This window comes from Erinaceus europaeus, chromosome 7, assembly GCF_950295315.1.
Source record: "Erinaceus europaeus chromosome 7, mEriEur2.1, whole genome shotgun sequence".
NCBI classification, from domain to species: Eukaryota; Metazoa; Chordata; class Mammalia; order Eulipotyphla; family Erinaceidae; genus Erinaceus; species Erinaceus europaeus.
Genome location: NC_080168.1, coordinates 114,143,970 through 114,169,235, shown reverse-complemented (window position 1 = coordinate 114,169,235; position 25,266 = coordinate 114,143,970). Strand labels below are relative to the sequence as shown.

Below are 25,266 nucleotides of genomic sequence, written 5' to 3'. Positions count from 1 at the left end.
CACCTTTCTTTGCCCTAGTGTATATGAATGACAACATGGCATCATTTTCTATGTCTGCGTTTGTTCTGTCTCTCTGACATGCAAGCTCCACAGAGACAGGGACTTTAACAGTGTTATTTAACACTGTGTCCCAGCATTCACAACAGTGGCGCTTAGTACATGTTTTTTTGAGTCCTCACCTTGACGGTAATGATTTGTGACATTTTCTTTTCAAAACTGCTCATTTCTGGGGAGCGTGGTGGGGACGTCTCCTCTGTGATCCCACCTGAGCAAAGCAGACAGGACTGGTTGTGAAGGCAGTCCTGATGTGTTTGATCTGTCTCTCTTAGAATTGCTGTGTTTTCTGTGTCTGTGTTTTATGATGAGCGCATTGTGGTGGTTGCGGAACAAAGACCCGACGCCTCTGAAGAAGATAGTTTCCAGTGGATGAGCCGAGTGCTGCAGGTGAGCACACCTTGCGCCTTTGCCATGCGGCCTGGCTTCACGTCAGAAGTGGCAGCTACCGTGGATTAAGCATTTTCTTTTGACAGGCTACTTATCCTACCTCCTTTTTCTCTCCTGAGAGCTACATAGCATCTTTCAAATTTTTTTTAAAAGTGTTAAAGTTCTGTTTGTTTGTTAATAATAGAAAGGGAGAGAAAGAGAACCAGAGTATCACTCTGACACATGCAGTGCTGGTGATAGAACTCAGAACCTCATGCTGTGGAGCCCCACCATGAAAATGGAAAATTCTGGACTCAGTGTAAGGAATTTATTCTAGAGTGGGCAGAGCGAACTGACGAAAAGGGCTTGTTCTCCATTTAGAATCATAGCCTTTGCATCCTAGATCTATTCCTCACCAAGTAACTTGCCTCCGGGCAAGTTACTTAACTTCACTGAGTCCACTTCCTAGCCTGTAAAGTGATGAAATTATTAAGAGAGTTAACTGATGTAATTAACTCACATATATAGTGTCTGTGTTTGCTAAATGATGGTGGATAATAACACCAAAGATAATAATCGTGGGAGTCGGGTGGTAGCGCAGCAGGTTAAGCGCATGTGGCGTAAAGTGCAAGGACCGGCATAAGGATCCCAGTTCAAGCCCCCAGCCCCCCACCTACAAGGGAGTCGCTTCACAAGCAGTGAAGCAGGTCTGCAGGTGTCTGTCTTTCCCCCTGTCTTCCCCTCCTCTCTCCATTTCTCTCTGTCCTGTCCAGCAACGATGGCATCAGTAACAACAACGATAATAACTACAACAATAAAACAAGGGCAACAAAAGGAAATAAATAAATAAATAAAAGATAATAATTGTAAGCATAGTCTCAATACAGAGTTTAGAGAAGCCCATTCTATCTTCATAGTCCCCTTTGTCTTTATTATTCTTAGTATTTTCTGGTAATCATGGACTGTGTTTAGGTGTCATAAGCATGTTATGTTTATGTAATACAAATACAGTGTTTCTGTCTATTCTTAGATATGTTTCCATTGTGTTAATTACATATACATGTGTATATTTATTGCTTCCTGTATTCACTATAGTGTTAGGCCCATGAAAACCAAAACTTTAGTCTCTTCTCTGTGCAACACTGAGAGCATGAAAGCTGTGCTGCCATGGCTTAGTAACTTTTTGTTGAATATGTGGGTGGTCCAAAGCAAGCTAGCAGTGCACCCAGTACCTACAGCTTGTCTGCCTTGGGGCATCTAGATTTATTACCAGCCAGTTCAGTAGTGTTACAGAAGTGAGGTGAATGATAGTGCTAGATGACTTTAAAAATTCCTCTCTCCTTAAGGGTTTGTGATTCCGGGTTATCACCTGGTATATAGCACAGGCTGTTTGTGGTGGAAAAGCAGAGCGAATAAAGGGATGATAGAATGGATAGGAAAGAAAAGATTATGCTGAGGGTAGGGCCCGGCTGATCTCTGAAAGATGACAAAGACTCCTATCTTCAAAGGAAATATTTATACATACAATTCATCTTTTCAAACAAACTTACTTCAGTCAGAAAGAATGTCACGCAAATGAGGGACTCTTGCATTGAATTCTGCTTTTTTTTTTTTTCTATTTCAGGAAACTGAAACTCCATCAAGATATTTATTTTTCTGTGGGAAGCAACTGTAGGAGTTAACTACAGTGCTAATTCACTAACCCAAATTCTTGTAAAAGTCATTAGGGCATGAAGGGTATTAATCGGGCATGAAATAAGAGGATTTTATTTTCATAGTCCCTTTAGTTTCTCCACTTGGAGTATTAGGATCTTTAGTTGGGTGATAAGGCACTCCTATGTTCTGGTAAGGTAGAGTCCAGAGATTGTTTAACCCCAGGTCTGTGTGTAATGTGAGCTAAGTACCTAACACAGCACCTTCTGCAAAAGCTGACTAGTAGACTACTTACCAGATGGTGCATTTTCAGTGAGGAATTGACACTATATGTAACACACCTGCTAACTTTCTGTATATTCCGAGATACCAGAGACTTAGGAACTCTGCCATGCTTTTCACTTCACACTTATCTCTGCTGCTTAGAGGGACATACTGGGAGTCGGGCGGTAGCGCAGCGGGTGAAGTGCACGTGGCACAAAGCGCATGTGGTGCAAAGTGCAAGGACCGCCGTAAGGATCCCGAGTCGAGCCCCCGGCTCCCCACCCGCAGGGGAGTCGCTTCACAAGCAGTGAAGCAGGTCTGCAGGTGTCTATCTTTCTCTCCCCCTATCTGTCTTCCATTCCTCTCTCCATTTCTCTCTGTTCTATCCAACAACTATGACATCAATAACAACAACAATAATAACTACAACAATAAAAGACAAGAAGGGCAGCAAAAAAAGGGAATAAACAAATATTTTTTAAAAAGAAGAATATACTTAGGGGGCTAGGTGGTGGTGCACCTGGTTGAGCACACATGTTACAATGTGTAAAGACTCAACTTTGAGCCCCTGGTCCCCACCTGCAGGGGGAAAGCTTTGCAAGTGGTGAAGCAGAGTTGAAGGTGTCTCTGTCACTCTCCCTTTATCATTCCCTTCCCTCTCGACTTCTAGCTGCCTCTATTCAATAAATAAAGATTTTTTTAATGTTAAAGAATATTTTTAAAAAAAGAATATAGTTAGAGGAATATTTTCAGGAATGTCCCTTTGCCCTTTTAGGCTGTTTTGATAAGAGAACTTGTCCATATTTTATAACTGTCAATCCATTCTTTTACAGATTCACCTCCTTTCTCAGTAAGATTCTAAATATATCTGTCTGCACATAGATTTTTAACACATATATTCCATATATTCCTTTCAACTGGCATTTTAGAAATAGTATTGCTGCTTTGCCAGTTTCTAAAGGTTCATGAAGCTGAAAGTTATACAGATGAGAAATTCTTTTAGAATTAACTTTTAACACAAGTGCATACATGTGTTCTCATTGTATGTGGTTGTGTGAATATACCTACCAATTTGAGTTGTAGGTGAGCTTACTTTGATAAAATATCCAAATGTCTTTCATTTCTGAGTTTATTTCCTTCAGATTACAAGTGCTTTATAAGGGAGTCTGGATTATATGATCCTAATGTCTTAAAATTAATTTGCCATCCGTGTCTTTAAAATGTATTTTTTAGGAACTCCCTTTTATTGAGTCTAAAGCATAACTTTTTCTGTCTTTGAATTCATCTGAGTGTATAATGTATGGCATGTCGTATAATGGTTGTTCAGTTATGTCCAGGCAGTCACAGGAACAACTGTCTAACAGGTGTAGAGCAAGCATAGCTGGACAGTCCCAGGAACAACTGTCTAACAGGTGTAGAGCAGGCACAGCCGGGCAGTCCCAGGAACAACTGTCTAACAGGTGCAGAGCAGGCACAGCCGGGCAGTCCCAGGAACAACTGTCTAACAGGTGCAGAGCAGGCACAGCCGGGCAGTCCCAGGGACAACTGTCTAATAGGTGCAGAGCAGGCACAGCCAGGCAGTCCCAGGGACAACTGTCTAACAGGTGCAGAGCAGGCACAGCCGGGCAGTCCCAGGGACAACTGTCTAACAGGTGCAGAGCAGGCACAGCCGGGCAGTCCCAGGGACAACTGTCTAACAGGTGCAGAGCAGGCACAGCCGGGCAGTCCCAGGAAAAACTAACAGGTGCAGAGCAAGCACAGCTGGCTGTAGGTGAGCAGGCCAGTTACCCCGAGGATGCTGACAGCCCCCAGAGCTCAGTGTGCAGTGGGTCTCACCCCAATGTCTTTAGGGGTGTACCTGGTGGCTTGGTGAACCACTTAATCAGGGGGTCATTTATAGAGGCTCTGTTGTGTTTAGAAATAAAAATATTTTGCCACTGTTGGTCTAGAACAGCTAAAGAACTAAAAGAAATCTCACTCTGTTCTGTTAGCCTCTGTTATTGCTGAAGGGATTTCGTGTCCTTGGATATATGGGATAATCCGCCAGATTCTAGACCTACAATGGTCAGAGAAAGACAAGTCCTAGAATAGAATAATCGGTTATATCATGGAGAATGTCAAATGTTGTCAAGTTGATCTCACCGAGTGTCCTTCTTTTTCTTTTTCCAGGCAATTGATAGCATCCATCAGGTGGGGGTTTATTGCCTTGCTCTGGTTCCTGCCAATACATTGCCCAAAACACCACTGGGAGGGATCCATATATCTCAGACAAAACAGCTCTTTCTGGAGGGATCACTGCATCCTTGCAATATCCTCATGTGCCCACATACATGTGTGACCAATTTGCCAAAACCACGGCAGAAGCAACCAGGTAATGTGATGGCTTTGAACATAAGACATTAATTTGCAGTATTAGGAAATCGAGTTTTAGAGGCATGATTCTTTTGCTAGAACTAGTTTGCAGTAATTAGCCACACAAGAATCCCAGAAGCTGACTGAACCTAGCAGGCAGCTAAAAGGCGGGAATAATTGGCAGTTAGTCCTGTTAAATTACCTGTTCAATCCAGCTTGGGATCATTGGATCTTACTGGTTTCCTTTAATTGAGAAGTTAATGAGAGACTCCTGGCTTCCAGTATGCTTCATATGAAAGCACAGGGAAACCAGGACTGACAATAGCTCACTTGGATAGTGCGCTGCTTTGCCGTGGTAGGTGGGGGTACACCCAGTTGAGCACACTTTTTTTTTTAAATTTCTTTACTGAGGTATTAATCTTTTACATTCATCAGTAAATACAATAGTTTGTACATGCATAACATTATCCAGTTTCCCATATAACAGTACAACCCCCACCAGGCCCTCTGTCATCCTTCTTGGACCTATATTCTCCCCACCCCAGAGTCTTACTTTGGTGCGATACACCAACTCCAGTTCAGGTTCTACTTGTGTTTTCTTTTCTGATCTTGTTTTTCAACTTCTGCCTGAGAGTGAGATCATCCCATATTCATCCTTCTGTTTCTGACTTATTTCACTTAACATGAATTTTTCAAGGTCCATCCAAGATCGGCTGAAAATGGTGAAGTCACCATTTTTCACAGCTGAGTAGTATTCCATTGTGTATATAGACCACAACTTGCTTAGCCATTGAGCACACGTTTTACCATGCACAAGGATGTAGGTTCAAGCCCCTGGCCCCCCAACTGTGGGGATGAAGCTAAAAAAGACTGTTGAAGAGTGGTCGATTTCTTGGACAGCTATTGAACCCCAGCGATTACCCTGGTGGCAATTGAAAAAAAAAAATCACAGCCAAACAGTTTAGGGGTAGGGTTATATAACCCCTCATACTGGTACCAGCTTCCTGTCTTTCTGTTCCTATCAGTCAACTCTTACTATACAGATACGACAATATCTGTATAGATATGCTGTTGTAATGATTAGCTCTCAAATGCAGTGGCTTAACAATAAGGATTTTTTTTTTTTTTTTTTTTAACTCATGGCATTTGGAGGTTGAACTTGACTGGGATCAGCTGAGCCTGGCTTGGTTCCAGACCATAGGGCAGGTTTAAAACTATTCCGTGTCTCCTCGTCATGGGAGCTGCGGCTACCTGCACTGTATTTTTTAAAGACAGATGGCAAAAGCATGAGAGCCAGCCAAAGCACACAGCATATTGAAAGCTTCTGTTGGTGTCATACCTTGTGCGATTCCATTGCCCACAAGTCAGACCATGCCCAGTCAACAGAGCAGAGAAGCGCACTCCTCCCAGGGGATCAACAGTGTGGAGAGAGAGAGGAAAGACCATACGATGTGATGCGATTAGACTGTACCCGTGTGGTAGCGGTTAGCTTGCCAACTATCACTTACCTAATAAAGCATGACAAAAATAAAAAGAAGAAGGTAAAGCATTCTGCTACCGCCCCTTTAGTTTCTGACTTAGACTCCCTGACATCAGCTCCAGCCACCACTGCTGCAGTCCAGCTGGCAGATGGGGGGAAAGGTAGAGACGGGAACATTCTTCCTCTTTAAGCAGATTTCTTGGAATTTCACATACTCCTGCCTCTTACATATTACTCTCCCACTCTTAAAGGGTACAGTCTCTAGACATTGGCCCAGCTGAAGCTGGCAGCTTTGTGGCTAAGGAATAAGAGGACATTAAATATTGGCAGTGATGACTTGCAGGAGATGCGCAGAGTTCAGTGTGGGGGTTAGGGGGCCCTAAACTGCAAAGGCATTTTACAAGCACAACAGAATGTCAGCAGCTGAGCCTCCTAGATGTTGCTTTCAGCTACTTTTTTTTTTTTTTTTTTTTTTTTGCCTCCAGAGTTATTGCTGCGGCTCTGTGCCTGCAGTCCACTGCTCCTGGAGGCCATTTTTTCCTATTGTTGTTGCCCTTGTTGTTATCGTTATTGTTGCCATTGATGTTGTTGTTGGATAGGACAGAGAGAAATGGAGAGAGGAGGGGAAGACAGATGGGGAGAGAAAGATAGACACCTGCAGATCTGCTTCACCGCTCCTGAAGCGCGCCCCCCCCCCCCCCCGCAGGTGGGGAGCCGGGGGCTCGAACCAGGATCCTTACACACCAGTCCTTGTGCTTTGCGCCATGTGTGCTTATTAACCCATGGCGCTACCACCTGACCCCCCTCGGCTACTTTTTATTCTCAGTGACCCACAGACCCAAGAAACACACAGATGAATCTAAAGAAATTGCTGATAGGTTATTCCTGTTACCTTGAATTTTCTTTTTTGAAATTTCAAATAATTTGATTATTTTCTTTTTTAAAAAAACCAACACCACGCCTTTGTTGATTTTACAGTGTGACTCCAGGAATGGACAACTTACATAGTTAAGGGCTGGCAAGATAACTCTCTTGTATAGTACACTGCCTTGCCATGTGCACAACCCAAGTTTGAACCCAGCCCCCACACACTGGAGGAAGTTTGCCTGTGTGTCTATCTAAAATCAACTGGTTAAAAAAAAACTTACATAGGGAGTCAGGCGGTAGCGCAGCGGGTTAAACGCATGTAACGCAAAGCGCAAGGATCTGCGTAAAGATCCCCACCAGTCACTCTCCCAATTACTGTGGTTTGGTTGTCTGGCGTTTCCTGCTATGGTATGATGTGTGCATGTACTTAATGGTTGTCTTTTGCCATTAGAATGTCAACCGTGTGTCTATCTTCTGTACTGCTGTGCTCTCAATGCTTGGAAGAGTATTCAGTGCTGTTGGCTGAACATTTCAACGTTTTCAGTTGATCTGGAGTACACTGGGACTCATCTTCTGCAGAGAGTTGACGTTTGCCTTTGCTTACAGGTGTAGGCCCTGCTTCTGTGATGGTCGGCAACCTGGTTGCCGGGAAACGCATAGCACAAGCTGCAGGAAGGGATCTTGGGCAAATTGAAGAGAATGATTTAGTGAGGAAGGTGAGTGTATTAATATGTTGATTTTCGCAAATAAGGTGAGGAAAGAGCTTACACTTCAGGTAATGGATGGAAGATGCACTATCCGGCCTTTCACACGTTGTTTTACATGTTGCTGACTGTTCCTTTTTTTCTTTCTTTTATTATTTTTTTTCTTGCTTTGTGACTTCAGCACCAGTTTCTGGCAGAAATCTTACAGTGGCGAGCCCAGGCAACTCCTGACCATGTACTCTTCATGCTGTTAAATGCCAAGGTATAGAAAAGTCAGTTGTGAATGTCATCAGCTAAATGTTGTGGGACTATCTTGGGCTTTCTTGGTCTCTTTCTTTCATCACAACAGTTTTTTTTTTTTTCTTTTTTCTCTTTTTTTATTTAAGAAAGGAGACATTAACAAAATCATAGGATAAGAGGGGTACAATTCCACACAATTCCCACCACCTGATCTCCATATCCCACTCCCTCCCCTGATAGCCTTCCCATTCTCTATCCCTCTGGGAGCATGGACCCAGGGTCATTGTGGGTTGCAGAAGGTGGAAGGTCTGGCTTCTGTAATTGCTTCCCCGTTGAACATGGGCGTTGACTGGCCGGTCCATACTCCCAGCCTGCCTCTCTCTTTCCCTAGTAAGGTGGGTCTCTGGGGAAGTGGAGCTCCAGGACACATTGGTGGGGTCGTCTGTCCAGGGAAGTCTGGTCAGCACCGTGCTGGCATACCGAAACTGGTGTCTGAAAAGAAAGTTAACATACAAAGCCAAACACATTGTTGAACGACCATGGAGGAAGGTTTCTCTTCTTTTTTTCTTTTTTCTTCTGTGCCAAGTGCTCCCAGCAGTCTCCAGGACAGCTTCCAGTTTTAACAGACTGATTTGATGTTTCATATTGATTTACAAATTTTTTTTATTTCTTTATTGGGGAATTAATGTTTTATATTCAACAGTAAATACAATAGTTTGTACATGCATAACATTTCCCAGTTTCCCATATAACAATACAACCCCCACTAGGTCCTCCATCATCCTTCTTGGACCTGTATTCTCCCCCCCCCCCCACCCCTACCCCAGAGTCTTTTACTTTGGTGCAATACGCCAATTCCAGTTCAGGTTCTACTTGTGTTTTCTTTTCTGATCTTGTTTTTCAACTTCTGCCTGAGAGTGAGATCATCCCATATTCATCCTTCTGTTTCTGACTTATTTCACATAACATGAGTTTTTCAAGATCCATCCAAGATTGGCTGAAAACGGTGAAGTCACCATTTTTTACAGCTGAGTAGTATTCCATTGTGTATATAGACCACAGCTTGCTCAGCCACTCCTCTGTTTCATCACAACAGTTTTATTGCCTACTCTCAGGAAGGTACTGCTACTTTCTCTTTGCTATGACTTATTTTTTCTGCAGTCACTTCAAGTTTGAAATAAGACGTTGGAGTGTGGTTTAGTGCTATCTCTTTTTGTACTACACTAAGGTCATTTGTTCAGTGTGATAGAAATGGTGGGAGCATGGTCTGGGAGGTGGTGCAGTGGATAAAGCACTGGACTCTCAACCATGAGGTTCCAAGTTCAATTCTCAGCAGCACATGTACCAGAGTGATATCTTGCTCTTTCTCTCTATCTTTCTCATAAATAAATAAATAAAATCTTTAGGAAAAAAAAAAAGGAAGAAAAGAGATGGTGGGAGTAGCAGTGCAGTTATAGAGATCTACAGTCTTATAGGATTTGTTATTTGATATAATTTCTTCCTATTTGATTTTGAATTTCTACCAGGAAGAAAATAACTTTAAGTCAACATTTTAAGCCAGATAATTTTAGTCTATGTGTAAATGATTTTTTTGATAAACTACAAAAAGCAAATGGAAAGTCATTTAAGAGTATTTTTAGGGGGCTGGGTGGTATCACAGTGGGTTGAGTGCACATGGTGCAAAGTGCAAGGACCAGCTTAAGGATCCCGGTTCGAATCCCCAGCTCCCCACCTGCAGGGGGTCGCTTCATAAGTGGTGAAGCAGGTCTGCAGGTGACTATCTTTCTCTCCCTCTCTGTCTTCCCTTCCTCTCTCCACTTCTCTCTGTCCTATCCAGCAACAACAACAGCTGTAACAATAATAACAACCACAACAAGGGCAACAAAACGGGAAAAATGGTCTCCAGGAGCAGTGCTGGCACTTAGCCCCAGCGATAACTCTGGAGGAAAAAAAAGCATGTTCAGAGACCAGCTGGTTACTCGCGCAGTGGAGTGCACAGGCCACAGTGCCTCCATACTACTCTTTAAAAAGAAAAATGTTTTAATCATTTGAATATAAGACGGAAATAGTGGTACTTTTTCCTACTTTATTTCCAAACTGAGCTTGAACCTGCTTATACTCTGTTCTTCCCAAAGGGAACTACTGTGTGCACAGCCAGCTGCCTTCAGCTTCATAAGCGAGCTGAGAGGATTGCGTCAGTGCTTGGTGATAAGGGACATCTGAATGCAGGAGACAACGTGGTGTTGCTCTATCCACCTGGTAAGTGCTGGGTTGTAGGCGTGATTCAAGCTTCCTTGCCCGACTATTACCTATAAGACCACAGGAACTCGCCCAGCCGCCCTTCACCACCGCGTTTCACAGTGCAACGGGCCTCATCCATTGTACTTATGTCTGTATTTCTACCATCTACAGTAGAATACCAGAACACTATGGTAAATATTAATGAAGAAATGAGGACTTCCTGACTTTTGGAAACCTTCAAAAGAGCTTTTCTGTGTCTCAACCTGGGAAGTGACACAGTGACTAGAGTGTTGGACTTCGGAGCATGAGGTTCCAAATTTGATCCTTGCCATCACATTTGCAAGAGTGATGCTCTGGTTTTCTCTCCTCCCCAACCCCCTCTCTCATGTTGATGAATAAATCTAAAAGGGATAGATGTTACCAGAATCTAGAATTGTTCAGCAATGGGACCCTTTTCTTAAAATTATATATATATATATATATATATATATATACACACACACACACACACACACACACACACACACACGAGAGAGAGAGAGAGAGAGAGAGAGAGAGAGAGAGACAGAGTTCAGAGCACCACTCTGGCATGTGCAGTGCCTCATGCCTGCAAGTCTTATGCTCTGCCTCCTGGGCTCTCTCACTGAAATGAGCCACCTGGTTAGAATGGGACCATTTCCAAAAACGGGACCCAGATTCCAAAAGCATGTTGTGTATGAGCTCTTCATATTCTGTATGTCATCACTGATTTCTTGATAATTATTGCTTTCATCTTCGTGCTCTGATGAAATTCAGCAACCTTCTCTTTGTAGACAGGGACTCAAGGGGGCCAGGCAGTAGCACAGCAGGTTAAGTGCACATGGAGCAAAGTGCAAGGACCAGAGTAAGGATCCTGGTTCGAGCCCCCAGCTCCCCACCTGTAGGGGATTCACTTCACAAGCGGTGAAGCAGGTCTGCAGGTGTCTGTCTTTCTCTCCCCCTCTCTGTCTTCCCCTCCTCTCTCCATTTCTCTCTGTCCTACCCAACAACGATGACATCAATAATAACAACAACGATAAACAACAAGGGCAACAAAAGGGGAAAAAATAGCTTCCAGGAGCAGTGGATTTATAGTGCAGGCACCGAGCCCCAGCAATAACCCTGGAGGCAGAAAGAAAGGAAGGAAAGAAGGAAGGGAGGGAAGAGAGAAAGGAAGGAAGGAAGAAAGAACAAAAGAAAGAAAAAGGAAGATAGACTCAGAATTATTTCATGATTGGTGTAAACATCTAAAGTTTTAGATGCAATATTTGCTCTGTCCTTTTCTTTCCTTCTCTTTTGTTTCTTTCTCTCTCTCTTTTTCTTTTTTGTCCTTTTCTTTATTCCATATACCACCTAACCCACTCATGCATTCAGCTTTCTTTTGTTCTTTGCCCCTTTAATTTATTTTGCTCTCTGATTCATTATGTTTGAATGATCTATTTTACTTTAGAGAGAGAGAGAGAGCACAAATGCAAAAAAAGAGAGGGCATCTCAATATGTGAGGAAGAGAGAAGCCAGACCACCACTCTGTCTGCAGCACTGCCTATTGAACTGGGAGCATCGAGTTTGCAAGACTTGAACTCTACCAGTAGAGCTATTTTCTTGGTCTCTGTGATTCTTACTATAAGTTATTTTATTTATATTGATTCCTAAGTGAGCCATGTTTAAAAGTAATCCTTTGGGGTTCCTGTGAGATTATCTTCCTTCTACTAGTTAATGATGCAGTGAAGGAGCAATTCCTGAAGAGACCTCTTTGCAACTGCTGTTACCACAAAGTCATTTTCACACTGAGCCAATGCTTTGTGTCTCTGCAACTAGCACACACACGGTGTAGTGACGTCTCAGAGGTTGAACTGCTCCTCACAGAGTGGTCTTATGAATGCATAAAATTCGGGTGTTCGTTAATTCTCCTTCCTCATGTTTTCATTCCTCAAGAAACTAGTTTTTGCAGTTATGTCTTCTACATCTATCAAGTAATGATCTCAAAATGCTTCACAGGTGTCCTTCAGGAGTTGCGGTTTTTGCTTTAATTCTGGCTTCCTTGCTTGTTACTCCTCCTCGGCATCTTTTTCCCATCCTGCAGATACATAATCCAGGGAGTGGTGATCAAACGCAGGCAGGGCCTCATGTATGCAGAGCAGTCATTCTGCCACCGAACTTCACTCCTCCTATTTTAAATTATTTTTATATATGCTTCTTCTTTACCTTCTCTTTATTCTTAATCAGTAGCATTTGTTTTACTGTTGAACAGCACCTGGTACATTATTTAATGAAGTGGGTCTAGAAGGTCTGCGTTTGGGAGAAATAGTTCAGTGGTAGGTCACTGAACTCGCATGCCTGAGTCTCCTGGTTGGACTCCTAGTCCACTGTGTGCCAGAGTGCTGCTCTGGCTTCCGTACGCATGTGCTGGCTCATGTGCACGCACACACTCACTGGCGCTTTCTCTCTCTCTCTCTCTCCCTCTCTCCTCCTCCTTCTCTTCTCTCTCTCTCTCTCTCTCCCTCTCCTTTCCCCTCCTCATGAAACTCTGCCTCACCTGAAATAAATAGTCAATATATTTTTTTAAGTAGTGGGTCTGCATTTCAGTTTCTCATCGCTACTAGCCAGGTACCTGACTTTGTCTTGCAGGCATCGAGCTGATCGCTGCGTTCTACGGCTGCCTGTATGCGGGGTGCATCCCTGTGACTGTCCGGCCCCCACATGCTCAGAACCTCACTGCCACATTGCCCACTGTCCGTATGATTGTGGATGTAAGTACCAGATTCCAACAGCAAGGTGTCAGTATGGATTACCTAGTTTCGTTGAGGAATCAAACCTGTCTCTTGAAAACTTAACATCTTTTCTTTATTCAGACCAAAATGTATCACTCATTGAGGGATAATGGGGAAGTGTTATTGGTTAGACAGCATCGTGTCAAGGTTTGGGCTGGTATACTTCACCTGCTGGAGCACTGACTTGCTTGCCTGCAACTTGAGAGGCTACAGATTCAGCTCCTAGCACTGCCTTACTCCAGAGCTGAGCGGTGCTGCAGTGTCTACAGGGGATGGCGCAGTGACTGGAGATTTGGACTTAAAGGCAGGAGACCCACAAGTTCAGTCCCTGGCATCGCATGTGTCAGACTGATGCTCTGGCTCAGTCTCTTTCCCTCTTCTCATAAATAAGCAAATAGATATATATTTAAAATATTTAAATTCGGGGAGTCGGGCAGTAGCGCAGCAGGTTAAGCACACGTGGTGCAAAGCACAAGGACCAGTGTAAGGATCCTAGTTCAAGCCCCTGGCTCCCCACCTGCAAGGGAGTCACTTCACAGGCGGTGAAGCAGGTCTGCAGCTGTCTATCTCTCCCCCTCTCTGTCTTCCCTCCTCTCTCCATTTCTCTCTGTCCTATCCAACAACGACAACAACAATAATCAATAATAACTACAAACAATAAAACAAGGGCAACAAAAGGGAAAATAAATAAATATTTTAAAAATATTTAAATTCACTTAATATTGTATTAAGTTATCTGTGGACTGGGTGGTGGCCCACCCATCTGAGAACACACACTACCACGTGAATACCTTGCGTCAAGCCCCTGGGCCCCACCTGCAGGGGCCACTTCACAAGTGGAGAAGCAGTGCTACAGGTGCCTCTCTTTTCCTCTCCCTCCCCCTCTCCTCTCAATTTCTCTCTGTTGCACCCATAAATAAATAGTTATCCAAGTCTTGCTCTAAAAGTGATAAAAGTTTCCTTTTCTTCTTTCTTTTTTTGCCAGAGCACTCACTGCTCAGCTCTGATCTCCCCAGCTTGTGATCAAGGTTTCTATAGGATGTGAGGATTGGAGGGAAAATGACCAGTCTGTTTTGCAACATATCGGAATGTATCTGAAAGCAGAGTTGCAAATGGCTCAGTTTCTGTAACTTACTTCTCTAAGAACTGTTGCTGCGCCTACAACTGGAGTCTGCAGCATAAAAATCATTTTTACCAGAAATGACTTTATTACGAAGTTCACCTTAGCAAAATGTCCTTGTTACATTATGCAAAGTTGGCCAGAGTAATCCCAACGCTGATTCCTTCAGAGATCACCCCCTGGGTCCTCTCATTCCCTGAGCACTGCAAAGCTCATGTTGCTATTTTATTATGGTCTCCATGAGCGTATAAAGTTGTGGGGTCCATACTGAGGTCATGATCGTGGAATCTTTGAGAGTAGTTATTGTGAACAATGACATGTTGTGAACAACCCAAATCAGTGGGGGACATTCAAGTGTCGTATAGTTCCCCGAAATGTCGCTCCACATTGCCCTCTGTGTGCTCTGTCCCGTATGATGTGCAGATTGCTGGTGGCTGGAGCCAAGGGCTGTGGTGCTGGGGGGTATGGGGGGGGGGCGCAAAACCTACAGTTGCTTATTTCTGTCCATTTGTTTTTTAGGTCAGCAAAGCCGCCTGCATTCTCACCACTCAGACCCTAATGAGGCTGCTGAGATCCAGAGAGGCATCAGCTGCTGTGGATGTGAAAACTTGGCCAACTATCATTGACACAGGTGAAAGGGGCATTTCTCCAGAGCTGTTGAGGAAGCACAAATTTTCACTCTCTGAGATGTTCTAGACTCTCCTACCAAGACATCAATACACCTCTTACATTGCAGGACATTATGCACTTGCTAAGACAGGGGCAAATCTTTTAGTCTTTTCTTTTTAATTTTGGAAATGATGATGATTCACAAAGCAGTCACTGTCACATGAGTACATAGGGGCATGTATATAAATATGTAAATAGGGGCATGTTTGTTTATTTTTTACCAGAGCACTGTAAGGTTGGCTCTTGCTTATGGTACTGCTAGGGATTGAACCTGGACCTCGGGTGCCTCAAGCATGAAAGTCTTTTTGCATAACCACTATGCTCTCACCCCAGCCCTAGGGGCAAATCTTCATATCCAGTTAGATCAAGTTCTGAAGGACTCCACAACCCCCACCGACCAGACCCAAAGAAATAGATTTTAATGTGATAGAGATTCTGGAAACAAAAAGTGTCTTGCTTTTTATTCTTGGCCTTATCAAGCAGTGATCAGGTTTTTATGTCAGATGTGGCCATGTACATGCAGAGGCATGTGCATCTTAAAACTTCCAGAGGTGATTGTAGATGGAACAGTGTTGAAATTATAGTCAGAGGCCAGTTCTAGTTCAAGTCTCAAATGTAACCTTGTCTAGAATTACACTTCCTATATAATGCTACCTATGCTTGTCTGACTTGCATTTTTATTAAGAGTAAATGCACATAACATGAAAGTACTTGGAAACATATAACATGCATGAATTTTAGATAGTGTTCATAGTAAAAAGGGTTTTGTTTGTTTGTTTGTTTGTTACCAGCACTGGCTTACAGTGGTGTTGGGGACTGAACTGAGGATCTTTGGTGTCTCAGGCATTGAGGTTTTCTTGCATAACCCTTATGCTATCTCCCTAGCCCAGAAGGGGGGTATGACACAAGGCTATCTGGAGAATGATGGTATAACAATGAGTGTGGGTTTTGGAGTCAGGAAGGTGGGGTTCAAATCCTCATAGTTCCGTTACCCTCTGAGTATCTCTACTTTATTTTTTTAAATTATTTATTTATTATTGGACAGAGACAGAGAGAAATTGAGAGAGGAAAGGGGAGACAGAGAGAGAGGGAGACAGATAGACACCTGCAGCCCTGCTTCACCACTCCTGAGGCTTTCCCCCTGCAGGTGGGGACCAGGGGCTTGAACCCAGGTCCTTCTGCACTGTGATGTGTGCACTCAGCCAGGTGCGCCACCACCTGGCCCCTACTTTATTTTTTTTAAGGTTTTTTTATTTCATGAGAGAGAGGGAAGCCAGGGCATCACTCTAGCACACACGGTGCAGGGGTGTGAATCCACACCCATAGCTTTCCTCAGCTGCCTGAGGAGCCATAGTCACTTGGCAAAACTGTCTATGAAGTGGGTGTTGTGTCTGGAAAAGTCATCCTGGAGCTGTGCAGCCTTTGTGACTACCCCCATCCCTTTGCCACATTAACTTGGAGAAAAATTCCAACTTTTATAGCAGTTCATGATTAATGTGACATTTACCAAATGGAGAATAATTAGTGAACTTTAACTTGAAATCAGCATGATAACAACTACAGCTTTTTGAGCATTTGCACTGTTTTAAGAGTGTTTGCTGTGGCCTGGGATGTGGCACAGCATGTAGGACTCTCACTGGGCTTCTGTGCGTAGGGTCCCTAGTTCAGTCCCCAGCAGCACATATATGCCAGAGGGATTCTGTTGTACATGTTTTCAGCTTCTGTTATGTCCCCCTCCTGACCTTCTAGTAAATACACTTGCCAGATGTCAACTTGCTGGTATATAGTAGCTCACAGGCGGTGTCCTCAGCCCGCAAGCCCTCTCTAGTAGTGTCTCAGGCAAGCTGTTCGTTCGATACCTGAAATCTTAAGCTTTCACCAAGTCACAGAAGCTAAGTTTGGCCATAGCAGAGCCACAGGAAACCGACTGAAGAGCACTGGTTATCACGCTCTAACATGCCTGACTGACATCAGGGTTTTCTCTTTTCGTTGCAGATGATTTGCCCAGGAAAAGATTACCTCAGCTGTATAAACCACCCACCCCTGAGATGTTGGCGTATCTCGATTTCAGTGTCTCCACAACAGGCATGCTTACAGGAGTGAAGGTAGAGTGGCCTGGAGATGGACACTGGGTGCTGGTACAGTGCCAGGGCCACAGGGATAGATGTGACCACTGGCCCTTTGGCAAACGCTAGAAGAAGAAGGGGCTTGGGAGCAGTCGGCATCCCTGCTCTGTTTTCATAAGTAAAGTTTGTTATCCCCAGGAATTTGTAACTTGTAATATGAAGCATTTTGAGCCTTGCTAATATGAGTTATCAGTAGAGCCAGGATGAAATCACAGATTCAGATTTCATAAAACCCAGTATTGACTCATGACCAGAAACACGCCACCATAAGTCATTTTGAGGTATTTGGGGGATCACAGCTCTCGCTCAAGCTGTTTGCCTGCCTGTGGGGTACCAGTCCCACCCTGTTCCTGTGCGTTCCCTTCCAGATGTCCCACTCTGCGGTCAATGCTCTTTGCAGAGCCATCAAGCTCCAGTGTGAGCTGTATTCTTCTCGGCAGATCGCCATCTGCCTTGACCCGTACTGTGGACTTGGCTTTGCGCTCTGGTGTCTCTGCAGGTAAGTTGGGAAGAGCAGGTGGGCGTGCCTTTGGGGTGCTCACCCTCTCAGCCTTTCCTCTCAGTTTGGTAAAGTGTCCATAAGAATGCTCCTGTTTCCAGAAGTTGTGTACCTGATGTTTGTCTGACGTTCCTGGAGTTTGAATTCCCTTTTTCTTTGATGTGACTGCTATGTCTCATACGAAAGGGCGGTGATCTTGCTACTGCTCTCTGTTCCATCATGTAATCCCCAGGTTAGAAGCAGAGCCAAGTAGGAGGATGCTACCTGGGTGAAATATGTCATGCTTTGTCAGCCAGAATGCACCCCGAGGCTTGACAGGAAGGAATATGAGAAGGGATGACAGTGACAGCCTGTGGCTGGGAAGTAGCACGTTTGTTCTGGCCGGATTGTTCCTTGTGAAAAAAGAGTCCCACTCGTCCACTATCCTCCCAGGGCACTTACCTAAGACCTGCATTTCAGCTCTTCGATGAGTGTCCCCATGAATATTTCTTAGATCCTGCAGGGTCTGGGTGATGGCACATCAGTAGAGACAGCTTCTTACCATGCCTAAGGACCTGGGTTCAAGCCTCTGGCCCTCCTTGCAGAGGGAAGCTTCACAAGAAGTGAAGCAATGCTGCAGGTGTCTCTCTTTTCTCCCTATCTCCCCCTTCTCTCTCAATTTACTTGTCTCTATCAAACAGAAAAAGAACGAAAAAACTGGCTGCCAAGAACAGTGAATTCATTATGTAGGCGATCAGCCCCAGCAATTGCTCTGGTACCCCCCATCTTATATCTCTACATTTCCACGCATCCTCAGGGGCTGGGAAAATAACATAATGGTTATGCACAGACTTTCATGCCTGAAGTACTAGAGTTGCCAGGACTCCCCGCACCACCGTAAGCCAGAGCTAAGCAGTGCTCAGCTAAAATAATAAATAATAATAAGTAAAAATAAAAATGAATTACTTTAGACACCTGCAACTCGGCATCCTCCTTCTTCATCCTAATGTGTTGTTAGAATGGTATCATTCGGGAGTTGGGCGGGTTAAGCGCAGGCAGCGCAAAGCGCAAGGATCCTGTTTCAAGCCCCTGGTTCCCCACCTGTAGGGGAGTCGCTTCACAGGCGGTGAAGCAGGTCTGCAGGTATCTGTCTTTCTCTCCCTCTCTCTGCCTTCCCCATCTCTCTCCATTTTTCTCTGTCCTGTCCAACAACAGTGGCATCAATAACAATAATAAGTACAAGGGCAACAAAGGGAAAATAAATAAATATAAAAAAGGAATTTTAAAAATGGTATCATTCACATATAGGTCCTAACTAGGGATTTGAACATTATCTTCAACTTCTATTTCATTGTGTCTCATATCCAATTAATTGTCATGTCTTGGGCTGGGAGGACAGCATAATGGTTATACAAAAAGACTTTCATGCCTGAGGCTCCGAAGCCCCAGCTTCCATCCCCAGCACCACCATGAGCCAGAGCTGAGCAGTGCCCAGCTCTAGTAAAATTAAGTTAAGGGGCCAGGTGGTGGTACATCAAGAGCACACATCCTACAATGCGCAAGGACCTGGGCTCAAACCCCCAGTGCCCACCTTTAAGAGGGAAGCTTCACAAGTGCTGAAGCAGTGCTGCCAGTGTCTCCATATCTCCTCCTTCTCCATTCCTTTTTGCCTCTATCCAAAAGAAATAAATATCATTTGGTATAACAAAAAAATTAAATAGTGGTCCAGGAGGAGGATTAAGCATTGGACTCTCAAGCATGAGGCTCCAAGTTCAATCCCCGGTAGCACATGTCTGTTTTTTTTTTTTTCCCTCTCTCCTCCTATATTTCTCATTAATAAATAAGTAAAAATATTTAAATAAGAAATATCATTCCCTTTGGCTCAGGTGTTCCTAAACCTAGCTATGCAGAAAAAATCTCCTGAGGGTGTGCTTATAAGACAATTAAACAAAAAGCTAACCAATTAATGGGCCTCCACTGGCCCAGGAGGGGCACAGTGATGAAGCAGTAGACTCACAGACCTGAAGTCCCAGGATTGACCCCTGGCACTCTCCCTCCCTCCCTCTCATTAACAAATAAACAACTTTTGAAAAACACTTAGGTGTTTATTTTAGAAGACAGACCAGACCACTGCTCAGCTCTGGCTTATGGTGGTACTGCAGGTTGAACCTGGGACCTCCGAATCTCAGATGTGAAAGTCTTTTGCAAAACCATTATTCTTTCTCCCCACTCCATAAATAAAGCTAAAAAAGAACAGGCCTTCTCTGGACTTGCTAAGTTAGATCTCCACAGATGGAGACCACAATTCCAACGTACACATGTTGGGTTGCTGGCCTCCCAGAGGCTGAGCTCCATGTAGACTGCCTGTATGATGTGACTGCCGGTCTTTCCTTCTCGTCCTGGCTGCATTGTTGGACCTTACGACCTCATCACATCTTGCCCTGCCTGGCGTAGCTGTCTGTCAGCCGTCAATGCCCTCTGTCTCCAGCCCCTCCTCTGTGTTGCTAGCTTTGCCTCCACCTTAAATCCACAGTGACTGTCTAAATGGGTAGAATCTTAACTTCTTCCGTTTGGTCAGTAGGGGCCCTTTCACAATGGGGCCCCAGCCCATTTGGCCTGACTTTTAAATCTCTTTCTGTGCATCCTGTGCTCTCATATTTCACACTAGCATACTATTTCTGACACCCCTGAACACACCCTGTGATTTTTTTTTTTTTACTGCTGTACCTTTGCAAATGTGCTTCCGCTCGTGGGATGCCCTCCCACCATCCCCACGTTCCCCAGACACTGCTCGTGCTTTAAACCCCAGCTTCATCTCACCTACTTGGTGAGACACCCCCCAACCCAGTTTGAATGTCTTGCTCTTGGTTCTGTGACCTTGGTGTCTTTTACCCATGTGAGATACTGCACATTTTGCAGCCCATGCGTCCTTATAGTTGTTGCGTCTTAGGAATTACACTGGGATAAGGAAATATAGATTGTAGAATATAACAAATACTCTTTGATATTTATATCTGATATGACCCTGTGTTGTCGCTTGAGCCCAGTCAATCCCCATCGAGTGGATGGTGTTCTGGGCATCTAGATACAGGCGAGGATAAACCAGTAACACCATCACTTGTCTCTTCCTTGCAGTGTCTACTCAGGTCACCAGTCCATCTTAATTCCTCCTATGGAGCTAGAAAACAACCTCTTCCTCTGGCTCTCTACTGTCAACCAGTACAAAGTAAGAGATACTTTCTGCTCCTACTCAGTAATGGAGCTCTGCACCAAAGGGCTTGGAAACCAGGTGGAAGTGCTGAAGGTGAGCAGCGACTGCAGGCAGCCAGTCCTGAGGGGCCTTAACGAAGCAGGCCCGGCCACGATGGCTCCTGAACACAACGAGCAGCTGCCTGCTTCTGGCTGGCCAGCGAGAGTTTGGGGAACCTCCGGGGTTTCTCTCTTCTATTTTCTAGTGTAATCATGGTCCAGGAGAAGGAAAACTGAGCTAGCAGTGTGTGTGCGTGCGTGTGCGTGCGCGTGCATGTTGAGAAAGGATTTGATCTCTGTAGGGTTCTACATGTACGTTTCTCTCAGTCCCATCTCTCCATTCTGAAATAGGCAGAAATCTAAGATACAGATATGAGGAAGCAGAGTGGGAGTAGGTAGAATAATAGTTACGCAAAGAGACTCATGCCTGAGTCTCCAAAATGCCAGGTTCAGTCCCCCTGCACCACCATAAGCCAGAGATGAGTGGTGCTCTGGTTTAAAAAAAAAAAAAAAACTGAGGAAGCAACTGAAGAATAATAGTAACTAGTAACTTGTCAGACATTGTGCTTTCATGTCTGAGCTTCCTGGTTCGTTCCCCAGCCCTGCATATGCAAGAGTGATGTTTTCCCTACCCACTCCTCTCCTTCTCCATCTCCCCTGCTTCATGTGAGACTCTGTCTCTGTAATAGATGAAAAAAGTTAATCTTTAAAAAAAAATGGTGGGGGTTAAAAATACAAGGGTCTGGGTTCTACCCCGGTCCCACCTGCAGGGGTGCTACCTGAGTGCTGAACTACGGCTGCAGCTGTCTCTCTGTCTCTTTCCCTCTCTCCCCCACCCCCTCTGTCTTAGCCCAATAATAAGTAATTAAATAAAAGATCTTAAAAGAGAGCGAGAATGAGCAGACTGGTCTCAGTGGAATGCTCTGGCGTGCTCTGCACACGTCTAGGTGTCTGACATTCCTTAGCTTTCCTGACCCGTGAGAACGGCGACACCCCCACCCTCATGCTGTTCTTTAAGGACCCCACTAACCTGCTCATGTGCATGATGTCTTTCAGACGAGAGGAATCAACCTCTCCTGCATCCGGACGTGCGTGGTGGTGGCCGAGGAGCGGCCCCGCATTGCCCTCCAGCAGTCCTTCTCCAAGCTCTTTAAAGACATCGGGCTCTCCCCTCGCGCTGTCAGCACCACTTTCGGGTCAAGAGTCAACGTAGCGATATGTTTACAGGTGACTGACATGGGCTCTCTCTCAAACCTCACCTGGCGTGTGCCCTGGCCATAGTCACTTACTGAAGGACTGTGTTGTTTGCTTGCTTTGATCTTCTCAGCACCTCATTTTGCTCCTCTGTGAGATGAAGAGAACAGTATTACCCTTCTTAGGCTCATTCTGTAGAAAGACTGAGTCACCAGGTGACACGTACTTGATGCCAAGCCCTGCAGTCGAGCACTAGTGTAAATGTTTAGTCATTTTATGGTCAGTGATAAGGCAAGGTGATTTCTGACTCTGTTTGAATCCTAAATGTTAGCTTTTTTTAAAAATCTCCTTCATTTTTTATGACTTTTTTTTTTGGCAAAGGGATTATATATATGACTTTGTTTATTTATAATTGGATAGAGACATAAATTGAGAGGGGAGAAAGAGATAGAGAAGGAGAGAGACAAAAAGATACCTGCAGTACTGCTTCACCACTTGAGAAGCTTTCTCCCTGCAGGTGGGAACCAGAGGCTTGAACCTGGATCCTTGTGCACCGTGATGTGTGCGTTTAACCGAGTGCGCCACGCCTGGCCACAGACTTTATTTATTTCAGTCAAATGATGGACGTTGCCCTGTTATTCTTGGTGGGTAAATGACAGACTAGGAGCAGCCCAGGAGGTGGTGCAGTGGATAAAGCATTGGACTCGTAAACATGAGATTCAGGGAGTTGGGCGTTAGCACAGCCGGTTAAGCGCACATGGTGCCAAGCGCAAGGACCAGCATAAAGATCCCAGTTCGAGCCCCCGGCTCTCCATCTGTCTTTTCACAGGCAGTGAAGCAGGTCTGCAGGTGTCTATCTTTCTCTCCCCTTCTGTCTTCCCCTCCTCTCTCGATTTCTCTCTGTCCTATCCAACAACAACATCAATAACAACAACAATAATAATAACTACAACAATAAAACAAGGGCAACAAAAGGGAATAAATAAATAAATAAAATTAATATTTTTTAAAAATGAGTTTCAGTCCCCAGCATCATATGTGCCATAATGATGCCCTGGATCACTTTCTCATTAGTAAACAAATGTTTTAAATGAATGACGGGGGTCAGGTGGTAGCGCAGTGGGTTAAGCGCACATGGTGCAACATGCAAGGACCGGCGTAAGGATCCCAGTTCGAGCTCCTGGCTACCCACCAACAAGGGGGGTCGCTTTGCAAGTGGTGAAGCAGGTCTTCAGGTGTCTATCTTTATCTCCCCCTCTCTGTCTCCCCCTCTTCTCTCGATTTCTCTTTGCCCTATCCAACAACAGTAATGACGACAATAATAATAACAAGGGCAACAAAAAAAAAATATGGGGAAAATGGCCTCCAGGAGCAGCGGATTTGTAGTGTAGGCACCAAACCACAGCAATAACCCTGGAAGCAAAAAAAAAAAAAAAAAAAAAAAAAAAAGATAGAAAAGGAACTATAGAGATTACAAAAAGAAAAAGTGCTGTCTCTTAGAGGCTAATAATGCAAACACAGGTCTGCTCTGACAACGGACGACCACGTGATTTCCCAGTAGCATCAAGATGCTGTAGCCTCAAGCCCCACCCTGGGCCCCATGCTACCAGTGTGGGCCCGGGCTGGCTTTGACAATCCCTCCCTCCCTCCCTCCCTCCCTCAGAGTTTGAGGATCAGAGTTCTCCTCAGCCTGATAACCTTGCAGTAAGTACTACTGCAGCCCCTGTGAAAAGGGTCCGGGCCTTGCCCCAGAGGAAGAGAGGAGAAAAACGGGGTCTAGCTGGCTAGAATCTCTTTCAGGTGTTAGCTATCACCCTACCTCACATACAGAGTTCGGATTTTTCAAGTATGTGACTAAATTATTTACTGATATTACTTCTTCTGAAAATGAGTAATGTAAAAACAGTTTGTCTAAATTTTAAATAAGCCGTGTCTTCATTTTTTCTTTAGGGAACCTCAGGGCCAGATCCAACTACTGTTTACGTAGACTTGAAATCACTGAGGCATGACAGGTATGGTGGGTTTCTTATGCTCACCCTTTAGGGTCCCTACACATAAAAAGATCTGCACTCTGAGCCCCCATCTCCTCTGTATCTTCCGAGTGGGGGCGGGGAGAGGGTTGGAGTGGGTCCGTAACACCTGGTAACTTTTACCCGCTAACAAGTCTGTAATTCTCACAGCTGCTGCACTGCTCTTTAATGTCAAAATGCAATACTTGGTTCCTACCTGGGTAAACATGTATTTTGTGACACTTTGGCATAAATTAGACTGAAATAGAGAGAGGCTGAACTCTAGATATTTAAAAATAAAAGACGGGGCAGACAAGACGAGTGAGGCAGAATCAGGTGTTATCAACAACGTTTTGTCTTAACCCCAGGTGCGAAAGTTTGCCTCCTCCTCAGCTTACAAGGGTGTTTCAGCTGGGTCCCCAGGTGAGCACTTGGCCTCGGGGCTCAGGGGCCTCTTCCAGGTCCCACTGACTTGGCTGTGTGCCTTCATGAGCCAGCCGCTGGCACAGACCCAGCCTGCACAGGTGGCACCTCTCTGTAACGCGGGGTCTGCAGCCAGGGAGTTTGCCTTCCTGAGGACATTTGCCAGTGGGGACATTTTTGGTTGTGAAATGGCACGGGGGAGTGGTACTGACATCTAGAGGCCTTGGATGTTGCTGAACAGCCTCCAGTGTTCAAGATAACCTTTTACTCAAAGAATTGCGTGGCTCAAAATGCCAGTAATGCCAGGTTTGAGAATACTCAGGAGAGGCCAAACAGAGGCCGTAGGAAGGCAGCAGATACCTGTAATAGGCTGTGTGAATTCGTTGTTTGAAAGGCTTACAATAGAATAACCATTCTTCTTCTGCAGGGTTCGTCTTGTGGAACGGGGCGCCCCCCAGAGTTTGCTGCTCTCCGAGTCTGGAAAGGTAATGTGTTCTGTTAGCCACTGTGGAGTGGTCTGTGGAAAGTGCTGCAGTTTGAGGAAGCCTGAAGCAGCGCCACTACCCAAGAGAAAACTCGGGTGAATGCTGGAGACAGTTCAGGAATTTCAGTGTGACTGACGGGTTAAAATTCATCAGGTATACAGATAAAAAGGATAGCAGAATTGAGCTTGCCTAATTCCCACAGTTTTTGTCTTTTAACAGAACACTGCTCAGTTCTGGTTTATGGTGGTACTGGGGATTGAACCTGGGACTTCAGAGCCTAAGGCATGCAAGTCTTTTGCATGACCATTATGCTGTCTCCCCCATCCTTCCACAGGTTTTTTTAAACATCCACTGACATATTTTTCCTATTTGACAAGCCCTCAAAATTTGCTGTTCATTATATTTGAGTTAGAGGGAAGAGCAAAACGTAACAAGACCCAGTTCCATCTGTGTAAGTTTTATGAGGACAAGAGCAAGGGCAGCAGGTAGGGCATGACTTG

General features: G+C 44.6%; 1 protein-coding gene across 4 annotated transcripts in view; it reads left to right on the top strand.

The window, feature by feature from the left end:
* Positions 1–25,266, top strand: part of DIP2B (disco interacting protein 2 homolog B) — a 252,104-nt gene that overhangs the window by 212,203 nt on the left and 14,635 nt on the right. For all 4 annotated transcript variants that reach the window (XM_060195371.1, XM_060195370.1, XM_060195368.1 and 1 more), the window contains 13 exons: positions 330–444; positions 4,510–4,711; positions 7,646–7,755; positions 7,925–8,005; positions 10,119–10,242; positions 12,871–12,992; positions 14,653–14,764; positions 16,798–16,907; positions 17,297–17,427; positions 20,542–20,710; positions 21,712–21,882; positions 23,800–23,861; positions 24,709–24,766. In XM_060195371.1, the coding sequence (XP_060051354.1) occupies positions 330–444; positions 4,510–4,711; positions 7,646–7,755; positions 7,925–8,005; positions 10,119–10,242; positions 12,871–12,992; positions 14,653–14,764; positions 16,798–16,907; positions 17,297–17,427; positions 20,542–20,710; positions 21,712–21,882; positions 23,800–23,861; positions 24,709–24,766 (1,567 nt within the window). The remainder of the gene's footprint in view (positions 1–329; positions 445–4,509; positions 4,712–7,645; positions 7,756–7,924; positions 8,006–10,118; positions 10,243–12,870; positions 12,993–14,652; positions 14,765–16,797; positions 16,908–17,296; positions 17,428–20,541; positions 20,711–21,711; positions 21,883–23,799; positions 23,862–24,708; positions 24,767–25,266) is intronic.